General features: G+C 39.9%; 1 protein-coding gene across 1 annotated transcript in view; it reads left to right on the top strand.

The window, feature by feature from the left end:
• The window catches only part of PTN (pleiotrophin), a 76,709-nt gene that overhangs the window by 53,011 nt on the left and 10,416 nt on the right, over positions 1 to 13,282 (top strand). Inside the window, exons 2-4 of the mRNA XM_082051477.1 lie at positions 114 to 223; positions 1,733 to 1,906; positions 2,981 to 3,142. Of these exons, the coding sequence (XP_081907603.1) occupies positions 115 to 223; positions 1,733 to 1,906; positions 2,981 to 3,142 (445 nt within the window). The 5' untranslated portion in view covers position 114. The remainder of the gene's footprint in view (positions 1 to 113; positions 224 to 1,732; positions 1,907 to 2,980; positions 3,143 to 13,282) is intronic.

Here is a 13,282-nt window from a genome sequence, read left to right as displayed (position 1 = left end):
AAAGTGAGCAATAATTAGCAAGCTTCCCAAAAATGCTATAGCAATGCTTTAGATGGGGTCCCACCTTTTGCAGTCTAACCAACCTTTTTTTCCTCTCTTTTGTTAATCCTCAGAATGCAACAGCAACAACAGCAACGTCGAATGTTCACAGCTGCCCTCCTGGCGCTTGTTTTCATTCTGGCAGCTGTGAGTACCGCTGAGGCCGGCAAAAAAGAGAAACCAGGTAAGGTCCAGCATAATTCAGAGGAGTTAATCCCCAAGAGAGATTGCATGTGTGGGAGAATGTCAAATGCTTCTGGTTTTGTTATGAGATTCAGGTCATTCGTTAACCTTTTGACATACAGCATAGGGATTTGTGGCTGTGACATGTTGTTCTGTGTTAAATATGAAAACAGAAAGTAGTTTCCATGAAAGCTGGCAGCTTGACAGCCCTGGAGAATGGAGTCCTTAGCTTATCACAGAGTGTGCATTGCAAGGCAGCTTAAAATTTGCTCTAGGGGTAGGTTCATGCTTGACTTAGGGAGAACCAAACAGGCATGATTAAAGAGCAGTTATCATGTCACTCATTCAGTGTTGTATATGACAATGCTATGCCAACACTGTGTGATGTGGAAATCCTCCAACAAAGAATTGAACTAACTCATTGCTGCCTATAGACAGCTGGACATCCAGCAGTAATTGCTTTCTGTCAGTGGTGAACTCAGACCTCATTATAGGAGAGACAGGCCTGGGGTGGAAAATTCATATCTACCAAACTCAGTTTTGACTTTTTTTTTAAGGAAAATATATTTTTGTGTTTTGCTTAAGGTCTTATTGTTTACAGGCTACTTACACACCAGTTAATAAGACCTGTGAGTCTATCAGGATTAGTGTTCTCATTAAAAAAAAAAAGTGTTTCTAACCATTGTGACTGTATGGAAGTATTAGAAAATGTTGACTTAAATATACAAGAGCTAAAAAATATTTCTGTATAAGGTTATTCAAAGTTACTTGTGATGGTGGCCTAACTAATTATTTTTGTAAAACTTTGTGTCTGATAACAGTGCTGTCTTTTCTCATCAGACTTGTGTTTAAGGATTCAAATGAAGTCATGATTCTTACTTTTGTCCCTGAGCAACAAACCCACCTGTATTAACAGCATTTCAAGTACACTTCTCCATATAGTTTTTTCTTCACCTTCGAACTTTTGGTCATATCTTGATATGAAATGCAACATGGTATATCAAGTGCAAAGTTTGTATCCCACCTCTGTTCTCTGGAGGTGCTCAAATCCCCTGATATACAACATCAACACATCCATTTCTAATCTGTATAGTGTGTATTGCTTTGGTTGGAACTGAAAATAATTGCATGCCATCAGCTACTAGAGACAGAGGAGTGTCCTTGCTGGGTACACCTTCCTGTGTGTGTTGGGCAGTGATCCCTCAGTGTTTCTAGATGAGTCTTCACTCTGAAGATGAGAATCCACTTGAGAATATCTAAGTGGACTAGCAGACATGGTAGTGGGACTGAATTTAAATAATCCACCTGCTTTGGAGTCAAAGAGGCTGACCTGTCTCTGCAGAACTGTGGATTCCAGACCTTTCGCTTTTGAAACAATTGTTTTACAAATGTCTGTCTTATTCACCCTTTCAGGTGCTGTGACTGTTTAGTGAAATTTAGGGAACTTCTCCATAGGCACTGGGTACTGACCGCTTCTCTTGCTTGGGTTTGGTTCCTTGTCTTCATCCAGAGAAAAAGGCGAAGAAGTCTGACTGTGGGGAATGGCAGTGGAGTGTCTGTGTGCCCACCAATGGTGACTGTGGCCTGGGGACACGTGAGGGCACTCGCACTGGAGCTGAGTGCAAACAAACCACCAAGACTCAGAAGTGTAAGATTCCCTGCAACTGGAAAAAGCAATTTGGAGGTAAGGGGTACATATATTTCAAGTTCATCGGAGCTAGAACACTAAGGCATCAGAAGGCAACTTCTTCAGAGAGAAGCTGCTCCTTTGCAGAAAGTCCATATAGCCTTCTTATTGTAAATTCAGTCTTCCACCAGCTTGCTGAAATCTGCTCTCCTGTGGTGAACAACCCTATTTAAGGCAGCAATGTTAAGTGTCGTGTGTTGACTCACACCTGTGAATCTCTGTGATGCTTACTACAGGCTTTATATGACCTTGCGATGTGTTATTTGCAGCATGGAGCATGGGTGGCTACAGGTGTGTGCAGTGAAACAAGTGAATGAAGACCTATAGTATTTCACCTATATTATTCCATTCAGAAGGTTCGCATACATAATAACTGTTCAGAAAGATGTGTCAGCTCTGTCCTGGACAAGATGTCTGTCCAGGACTCAGATCTGATTACTCTTGCAAATTTTGCTTTTTTCTAGTAAACAACCACAGGCTTTGAACATCATTGTGACTTTACCAAGGCAATCAGTGCTCTAGTTTCAGACTTGACAAGTTCATACGTGCACATATGTTCTTGAAACCATTCAAGCCTTATTTGGTAACTTTTGACATCACACAAATGGAAGAACAGTCATATAAAATGTGAATGACATTTCCCACTGCTGTTGTTTCTTTTCCTTTTCCTTTTCCTTTTCCTTTTCCTTTTCCTTTTCCTTTTCCTTTTCCTTTTCCTTTCCCTTTCCCTTTCCCTTTCCCTTTCCCTTTCCCTTTCCCTTTCCCCTTCCTCTTCCTTTTCCTTTTTATTCTGTATCTTCATAGTTGAATATTTTGTTCTTTATGTGACAATAATGCAATATCCATGCAAAGGCAAGAGGATTAAATTTTAAAATATTCGAGGCAGGGGTGGAGACTTCAGTTATCATTGCAAATCATCTTTAAATTTTTCTTAGGATTCCTTTCTTCAGCTGCATGATCCTTTTGTCTACAAGCACTGACTGTCTATGTTATCCTATTAGACTCGTAATATCTTTGTTTTCACACTCAGTCATTCTGTTTTAAAAAATGCCATTTATTTACTCCTTGCAGCGGAGTGCAAATACCAGTTCCAGGCCTGGGGAGAATGTGACTTGAATACTGCCCTGAAGACTCGAACCGGGAACCTAAAGAGAGCCCTTCATAATGCTGACTGCCAGAAGACTGTCACAATCTCAAAGCCCTGTGGGAAGCTTACCAAAACCAAACCTCAAGGTAAATTTCATTTGCTGAAAGCTGCACACCAGTTCATTTAAATCACTCGATAGGTGATGTCCTGCATGCTTCAGTGGGAGCTCAGTAATACAGGAGATTGTACTTTCATGGCCTTTCCTCAGTTTCGCACTGCTCCTATTTCTCAGCCATCAGGCTGACAATATTCTCAGGTGGCCAGTCAGGTCAGTCTCACGCATAAGAGGTAGACTGAAGATCAGAACTCCAATTTTAACCTTAGACCACCTGTACTGCTACCAGTTTGCTGATGCGACTAGACTTCCAGAGCACAGATGCTTTCCATAATTCATCTGGTGATGGGAACAGACCAATAACAGCATGAAAAATATCTCTTGATAAAGACACCTTTATATAGGTTTTGTTTGGTATCAAATAATGGCTAGTGGAATAAAGGACTGCTTTCCTTCTGGATGGGTAGTATTGAAGCAATGTTCTGCTCACTGCATGCTGAAATACGTGGATTCTCTGCATTCTTGGGGTTGTATATTCTTTATTCAAAGATAGCAGGAAGGAGAGTACAGAATGTACATATCTTATTTAAATGCGAATGACAGTGTAATTCCTAGGACACAGAAAGGCATGTGCCATGCATTTGTGTTTCCAGGTGTCCATTAGACAAAGTTAATTTCTTTCTAATTGTTAAAGCCTTTTAATGTATTCTTTTGTTAGAGTAACAGGTGTTATGTGTGTAGGATGATTTACAGTGGGAGCTAAAACTGTGAGATCTTGTTTGAGATCCAGCAGTAATGTGTTTTAAGTGGATTATACAAGCTATGCTACCCTGGCACTTGTTTGCTTAAAACCACTTAGGTCTAACACAATCCAGGCTCTGAATACTTGGATAATTATAATAATAAATGTGATTTGGAGTGACAGGTGCAACTGGGATGAGCAATTTTCACATTATACGTGGTGGGGCACCATTGATCTGAGGAGTATCTGCAGGTGGCCAGCTCTGCTTGTGCAACCAGAGACATGCCTGATGAGCCTGCAGACGCTTTCTGCATGTGTGCATACATCCATCTGCTTTGCAGTCGATACAGCTGTAACTGGTCTTCCTCATACACCATCCACGGAGTTATCAGATAAGCGCTGAGTCTAGAACCTGCATAGATAATGACAAGCTGTGAAGCCGAAAGGATACGACTAGATTTTCAGAGACTAGCTGACTTGGCTGAGTTGGCTATAATAAATATCTTCATCTGGGGATGGAAATGACTGGGTGAGAATGCAGGAAGGCCCTTGAACTGTGTGATTTTATTGTTTCTTATTTTGAGGGGAAGAACTTTGGTGTGTGTGTTTGGGTTTTTGTGTTTGTGTGGGGAATTTTTGGTGTTTGGATTTCTTTTTGTTTGTTGGTTGGTTTGGGGGTTTTGTGTTGTTTTTTTTTTTTTTTTCTTTTGTGGGTTTTTTGAGTAAGTTTCCATTGGCATTTGGGACTTTATTGAATGAAGCTTCCTATTGTGTTGCCACTAGTAGCCCTCTGCCTTGTTCTGATGCCGCTGAGTCAGTATATTCTATCAATGTCTGTCAGAAGAGGGGAGAGGAAGACAAAGCGGAGCATTGATGCAGCATAGTTTTGTGAGAACAATGCTCTTGGGTGGTACAGGGTCATTTTCAAGTTATAGTTTGAAAGGCAGAGCTTGTGAAATTGTTGGATTCAAGTTAACTTTAACAGATTGTAGATAGGAGTGAGTTACAGCTGAAACTGAAAGTCAGATTGGGACTGACTGCAGCAAACGTGGTTTGACTTAAATAGAAATCTTGACTTTGTTTGATTTGAAGGAATACAAAAGGAGAAACAGGTACAAATGTAGGTTTGTGATCATAATAACTGTGGGCAGAAATTCTGCTCTCCTGATTTGTGTTAGAAATCTCACAGTATCTTCCTGAATGCCACCTGCTCGTTCATCTGCTGTTGGCATTAGGAGGAGCAGCACGCGTTCAAGTCACACACTTGCAGCCTGCCTGGGCCCTAGCTAAGGAAAAGAAATCCATATTGCAGATCTGTTGGTACAACTGCATGGGAGCTACACTGGAAAATGTATTGGCAGCAGTCAGAGGAACTAGAGTAAGAAATCAGGTCAAGCACATTAGTACTGTGTGAAATGTTGTGCTCTACTGAACTTTACTTCTGAGTAAAAAAATCTGAATGCTTACATGTTGGATGGAAGAAGAGTATTTATTTTCTTCCTGAGTTGAAGGAAGCTACAGGTTGGAATTAAGTCTACATCTAGATAAAGTAAAAGATAAACTGTATTCAATCTGTAGTTAGAATAGGACCCAATTTAATTCTTTGGAGATGAGAAGTAAGATCTAGATTATTATCTGAGCACTTGGAATGGACTGTAGTTATGTGTTAGCCTCCTTTTTCACACATAGCTTCACATCAATGCCTCAAGGCTTCAAGAGAAAAAGCATATGATACATTATTTGGAAGCAGCATTTTTTTTTTTTTCTATGTGTTTCATAAGGTCTGCATTGATATGCAGCCAGACCTGTGAACGCTTATCAAGTGCTGTACGTTCCTACTGTGATTGCCTGGAGTAGCAGGGCAGTGGCTCTCTGGCATTTGGGAGCTCTGGCAGCAGAATAGCAAGTGAGGAGCTTACTGATTACAAGAATCTGTTCTACCACTAAATGGTTACATCTCTGCCTGGTGTGCACTTCAAGAGCTTCATCACTGAATACATCCCCGACAGTGACAGGCTGGGAGTATCAAAAGCAGATGCGAACTGACTGAGAATATTGCACTGAAAAATACCAGTATATTCAGAAAAATGGTTGTTTTCATGATCTTCCTGACTAAGCTGCTTTCATGTGTCCTGAAAATTTCCTTCTATTAGGTTGTGTTTGTAACCTCTCCATTACATCACTTTTCCTTTTGACTTCATATTGAAAATTGGGTGAGTAAAAGGCCCTCTTTAGCTTCTCTGATCAACTGTAGGTTTAGATATCTTCTGTTTCTTCTTGTCACTTGCCATTTTTCAAAGCTAAGTCCTCTGACTTAAGTGTTTTGTTGTATAACAATTTATCCATGATAAGAATATTCTCTATTGGACTTATCTAAATTCCTTCTATTATTGAAAATCAGTTTTGAGATGAAAAGACTGGACTGTACACAGTATTCCAAACATGTCCTCTACAGATTTTTGTTGAAAAAGAAAATATCATTATAATACTTCCTTTTCTGTTCATTACACTCACAAAATAACTCAAATATTTTTTTCTATTAATCACTACTTGCATGTGGAGCAAATATATTCATCTGAGACCTTTGCAATTCTCCCTCACTCTTAAATTTTTTTAAAAAGTTAATTAATGCAGTTAGTTAAGAACCCAAGAAGGTGTGTGGGTAAAGCAGATTATTTCATCTAGGCTTGCCCAATGAAGTGTTGTGTATCAGATTTCACCTGACATGTTTCTTAAGTGTGGCTTGATGTCTGAAGTTCCTTCTCGCTTCCTCTGTTATTTGAGAAGAAGTCAAATAAACTGATATTATCTGTAATTGCTGCTCTCCCATTGCTCCTCTTCCTTTCCAGCTCATGAACACGCAGTAACTTTGCTGGTAGGATGAATCTGGTGTCTCTCTCCTCTCACCTAACTATTTCAAAGATGACTGCTGATTCATAGGAGTTTATGCTTAACAGAAAGGAAAATTATACCTGCAGAAAAATCCCAAGGGTTACCATTTTACATATTTGCTGATAAAAGTATATTTTGGTTTTCCAGGAACTTCCGTGAGCTGTGGCAAAACTTATGCTAAATTAAACTAGGAGATACTCATTAACCTTGGGAATCAATGCCTGCCTCATAAACTGGTGATTTAGTTGTTCTTACAGATTTGGTTTATCATTAGTCAGCACTTTCGGAAAAGCCTTAAAATTTTTTGAAGCACTCTCATTATTCTGGAAACTTTAAAAAAAAAAAAAAAAAAAGTATTTTTTTCCTTATCATCAATTCCTCTGTCTCAGTACTCTTTCTTCTGAACAGCTGACTTTTAAGTAGGGATTGTAGTCCGTGACACTTGGACATTTTGGAGCTCACTGCTTGCAGAGAAGCTCTGCTGTATATTGGATTTAAGGAGGAGAGCAGAGGATGAGTCAGGAATTTGAATTTTATCTGAAATTCTGACAAGTTCTTTTCTCCATAGCTTTGCTGAGGTGTTCTCAGATTGGAAGACAATATGTTGATCCTGGGCTGCTGTGCTAAAGTGTAGTTAACACAGAATGAAAACTGTCATTCGTTCTTGAATATTGTACATTTGGACAGAGAGGTTGTCACCATGGTTTGTGTATTTAGTACACAAATGAGGTCAAGAGAAGGCCTGCCACAAAGGCTTGAAAGGATGAAAGGATAATTTTTATCATAAAATCCCAGCAGAGACAGCCACGTCTCCTCTAGCGCATACAACTGCATATTCTAATCAGTGTCTGCAAGGCCTGGGATGTTCAAGGTCTCCCTAAACTATCTTGACAGATGTGAAGACTCAGGCACTTCTGTCGAGTGGCTGCTCTAATGGCCAGCTTGCGCTGGAGAGCAGAAAACGCTTCCAACATACTCCATCTGGCCTACTTCACAACCCCCCAAACTTGATTGATGGTTGTTCGGGTTCCAGACAGCCAGAAAGTAAAAGAATGGAGTATTGTCAGGATTCAGGAAACACTTTGCTTTTACCACCAAGAGAGGAGGAATTTATTTTTATTGAGCTGGGTTGCTTGATAGGCTTTGTTTTTCCACTTTTTCAGTAACTCTCATTCTTCCTCTCTTTTTCCCAGTATCTTTTGTACTTTTACCTATTTATTCTCCCAATTAAGATAAAATTAAATAGAATAAGCTGTTCGCCTGCTCTTTCTGCAATATACTCTTCATTTTTTGAATTATGCTTTTTTATCTGATAAAGTTTTCACCCAGCTGTATTTAGTTCCTTTTAATAAATCTCCCTTCCCAACTTTTTATCAATTTACTGTGCATCTGATCTATGACTTGCTTTATGCTGGCTTGGCAGAGTCTTTGCCACATAAGAAAACAGCTCCAACTAGAGCTGGCAAACAACACTGCTTACACCACTGTTGTCTTTTGTAATTGAAGTGGCATCCAAAGATCACATCCTCCAACATGCAGTGTTTGGAAAGGTTGCTCACATTAAGGCAAGACCTACTCAAGTTGTTAATGGCTCTAATCCCTTTACTGTAATGCAGATCAGGTGTAGCATTTGAAAGTCTAGCAAGATGTCAGTGCAGTTCCCTGTGTTTGGCACAGAGTACGTGCTACTGCAGCAGTGGAAAGACTGTGCTCCGGGTGTTTTTAATAATTTTATACTGTTTGAAAAACTTTACTTAAGAGTTCAGTGCAATATAAATAATCTGCACTACCTAGTTTATTTTATTTAGCAATCTTTACAGGTAGCAATTAGCTAATCCTTCTGTTACTCCTTGGAGTTGAAGAAGTACAATTGAAAGAAAAGTAATATTTGAAAGCTGGAAAGGCTAAGTGAGTTTCCAGGTTTGCACAGCATCAGTGGCAGGTCCAGGCACTCAGCTAGGAGCTGATGACTCTTGGCTCCATGCTCGGGGTAGTATCTGCTGCTCCCTTTTATCTTAGTCTGCAATTATAATTATCAGAATGTGATGATTTACTTCAAGGTGAGTGTATGAACTACAGTCTTTAACGAGGGTCTTTGGTTTTGACATTATTAATCTCAGTGGATTTAAGACAGTGTTGGACACTGATTTACCTTGTGTCCTCTTAGGGAGGCTGTTGTCAAAAAGTAGAGCTAATTTCTGTTAATGAGCAGGTATATCCCCAGCCTTACTTTGGTGCCAGGAGCAGAAAGCCTGTGGTTTTTGAGGACTACAGTGACAGTCTTGATTTCTGCCTTCAGAGAGGACATCTTACTCACAGTGCACTACTGCCAGGACAGACTGACTGTGCTTTGACGGGGAGTCTTGGCTGCTGACTGTTGCAAGGAGCTGACAGTGATGTCTGAATGAATCGCTCATCTGATCAGCAGATATTCACTGCTCAGACAAACTGGGTGCTGCACTGAGGAAAATGATCACCTGTGGCCCACTCCATTGTGCATGTTGGACAATCTGCTTTTTCTGCGGTGCCCTCCTTCAACCTTGCCTCTGTGCAGCAACAAGATGTCTGCTTCTAAAGAATAACTGGAGGAAACACAGGGGGAGAATAAATTACTTGTTAGGACTGTGATTTTCTTTTGTTTGAAATATGCTGGTGTCTCCTGTTTTGGCATCACACTTGTGCTGCATCTCCCTCTGTAGGTTTCAGAATTCCCCATCTTTAATGTAACTCATTAGTCATGCAGGCATGCAGCTAGCGTAATAATTAGTATTACAGGAGGCAGAATAATAGGATCTGCTCAAACTAATTAAATATAAAAATGAGGGATTTTCTCATATTAGGAAACAGCTGTGATAGTTAAACAAAAACCTGAAAGCCAAAACTCTGAGGTTTTTACCTTGCTTTAGAGGACGAGGCAGGTTTATTGAAGAATGGCCTGTGGCAGTGACTAGGAGCCTGCAGTGAAATACAGTGATCTGAGCTCTGTGGGACAGACACTGGCAGTGGATGCCCGGTGGGAACAGCAGAGCTGGCTCTTATTATTGTTGCTATCATCGTGATTATTTGTATTGCATGAGTGCCCAGAGGCCCCAGCTGAAAAAGAGTGCCATTGTGCTAAGCACTGCATAAACATTGTGAGAGGCACTTTTGCCATGAATAATTTATGCCTTATGGAGCTGAGAAATGTGAAAACCAAGAGCAGAAACAGTGGTCTGGAGGGATAAGGCTGGGTACTAAATGTTTGGTTGTGTTTCCTTGTGCCACTTGCTAATCTGAGGACAAGGCTTGTTATTTCAAGATGAAGTAAAACTCACTGGAAACTTTAGGCTCTGAGACACTGTTCTGTGATTTGTCTCCTGCTGCTGTAACATGAGGAAAAAAATATTTTTCTTGATTTAAGTGGGGAAAAGAGTAAGCCATATAAGAGAAATATACACGATGATGGCTACAGTGTGGACCAGCCTCAAGCTGTTCGTAAGCTGCCAGTGCAGCCCATAACTAATAAAGTTTGGTTGATATTTTTTCTGCTTTCATTTCCATATGTTTCTTGGAGACTTTGCACTGTAGTCTCCCTTGAGATGGCTTCTGTACCTTTGAAAAATTAAACTGTTTGGATCAATAATTTGAATGCATTGTCAGATCATAACATAGTGTCAGTCTGATTGACATAGTCCTGATTCCAGGGAACAGGAAATGCCTGTAGAAAAGGGAGAAAGGGATTTTTTATTTTTTTCTCAAAGAAATATTTTTAATTTTTCAGTTGTTCTGCAGCCCTTACAGCTGTTTTTGACAATAAAAGGTTGGAACTTTCCATGTGAAACCCAGACCTTGAGGTTTTCTCACCCCCTGGTTTATATTTCAAATATTTTTTTCTGTGCTACCCTGAAAGATGAAAAACTGGGATGTGGCAAGTGCTCTTCTTTAACCATCTTGTGCCTGCAGGAGTTTCTTTCAGGGTTTAATACGGACCTTTGTGGGTGAAAGTTTAAACAGCCTCGTGTGTGCCAATTCTGTTACATGCTCATTGTCTCACTTTCCTGGCTTGCAAGAGCAATCCAGCCTTCTTGGCGTTAGTCAGTACCCTTGAGCTGTGAAAATGTCTGAAGCTGTGGGACTTGCCATGATAAAAGATGTGCCATCAGCAAATGTTTACACTCCTTAACTGTTCCCAGCAGTGAAACAGAGAGAGAGTTATTTTCCTTTTCCCCCTTCCTTTTCCCCCTTCCTTTTCCCCCACTTCTTTATCCCTCCCTTTCATTTTCCATGTCACCTTCTCTCTGTCTTTTTTTCCTATCTGTGCTTACTGCAAACTTTTCAGAGTGTGGAGCACTGACCAAAGCCAAGCCCTCATCCCTTGCCCTGAAGGTAGATCCCCTCAGATCCCATCTGGGGCAGGTGCAGAAAGCACAACTGAGAAATACGAAGAAATGCGCATGCCTGGTTTCAAAAAACTAATTAAACAAAATGGGGTCTCTATTCACAGTATATCACAAATAACTTTCTGCTAAATAACTATTGATATAGAATATATCTTTATATATGATATAGATCTCAATTTGACACATACACTGCCTCAAAGTGTGATCTTTTCTCTATGAAGGTATATGCCAAACTCTAAATGAATTCTTAATACTTTTGTTTCCAGCGATCTCCTGCAAAAGTACGAATGCAGATAGTAAACTCTGAATGTGTCAGTCTGTGCCTGCATCTGTCTCACTGGCATTAAGAGGGATCTTGTGTACAGCATAGAAAGAGGGCTGAAAAGCCAGCTGAGACTGGGTCCCTCTTGTGCTGGGCGCAGAACATGACAAAGAACAGTAAGAAAGTCCATACCCTACAGAGGGAGCTGTACAAATGTGTCACAGGCAGATGAGAAGCAGCAGCAAACAGGAGAGCAAAGTGAGTTACTTCTGGAAATCACCTTCCAGTTAGCCAGACCCCTTCAGCAATCTCCAATTGCAAAACAAGCTTCACTTGAAAATTTTATCCATTGAAATCTTCCAAATACTTAGTCTTAAGGCTTTAACATCTTACACACATGTAACTCAAAGAAAATGAGATCAGACTTTCCTGATCTTTGTCTTTGGGCGAGTAGGTCACCTAGCAAAATGAGAACATGCGTGTGTCTCTGTGTAGACAATTTTGAAGCTTATTCTCCTACATTTTTGAATGATGGAAATCACTGAAATTAAACTTTCCTGATGAAAATCCTTGGCTTCAACAAATTACCTCTTATAAAAAACTTCCTATAATTCCTGATGAGTTTTATATAAGGATGTTAAAAGTGAAATTTTTTTAGCTCTTACATCCAAATGTCAGGTTCAAGCAATGGCTTCTGTCTGTCTAAGATAATTTCAGAGCTTTGTGGATGGTTTTAGAATAGATTGGATTAATTTTTCCTTGAATTTATTTCTTCCTACAATTCCAATGAGAAAAGAAATGAGTGAAACATTTTCCATGAGTGGCTCTTTGGCCCGTTTCTTTGTCAGATATAGTAGTGTTTGTGACAGGCATAAATCTAGCTGTTCTCTCCTTCATAACACACATTGCAGCATGCCTTCCTGGCTCATGTGATGCAGCTCCATCCTTTAGGTTTGAATTGGGTCCATCATATGTTCAACTGGGAGCAAATACAGGCCTGTCCAAAATGGAAATCTAGCAAAGTGAGAAACAGAACACAACTTGCTGGAGAGGAGTGACTGGAAGTGTGGAGGAATCAAGAAACACTTACAGGCAACTACAGAAAGTCATTAAACAGCACAGAGCTAAAGTATAGGGATATAATCAATTGTAATATATTAATGAAGTAAAAGTCACATCAAGGTCATTGATTAATTGGAAAGTTGCCTTCTACTGCTGTTTAGCTAGTGGAGCATTGCCTTTTTTCCATCCAGTAGAACTGTGTGTTGCTTAAATAGGCTTTTCAGAATAATTCATTATGGAACAAAATTGCTATCATAATGTGGTTTTTCTTTCTTAAACTCATTTAGAATACATAAATGCTTTATATAATGCAGGAAAATAGGAGGAAAAGGAATTAGCCATGAAAGATTCTCTTTCTCTGTAAGCAGAAGAAATGCTGTATTTAAAGGGTATTTCAGAAATCAAGGGGTTTATTTCTACAATCGTAGAAATCACAAGATGGTAAAATTTCTGTTCCTTGGAGCAGGGTGAAGCGCATGAGGGTGAGATTTTTTTTTTGATCAAGGGGTAAAATTCATGGCTTTGTCAAAGTCAAGCCTGCCCCCTTCCATGTGGTTTGGCATTTCAACCCCAAAATTCAAAACTGTCCTGCACCAAATGGTTCCATTGCTCTGCACCACCATAGCAACCATATGCGTTGGAAAATTTGCCACAATGAGAAGTAGAGAGCCCTTTAGAAAACCTGCCTTCCTCTGCACTCAGTGGGAGTGAGTGCTAGTTCCTGGAAAAACTGTGTCCTGAACACCTGCTGCAGAAATTCTTTGCTTTAACCTGCCATTAGCACAGCTTTTGCTACTTTGGATCATTTCTATTGCTTTTGGGGACACTGCTTGA

Source organism: Streptopelia decaocto (assembly GCF_964273445.1).
Source record: "Streptopelia decaocto genome assembly, chromosome: 1".
NCBI lineage: Eukaryota > Metazoa > Chordata > Aves > Columbiformes > Columbidae > Streptopelia > Streptopelia decaocto.
Note: the sequence above shows the minus strand (reverse complement) of the source record. Positions and strands in the feature narration are given on the sequence as shown.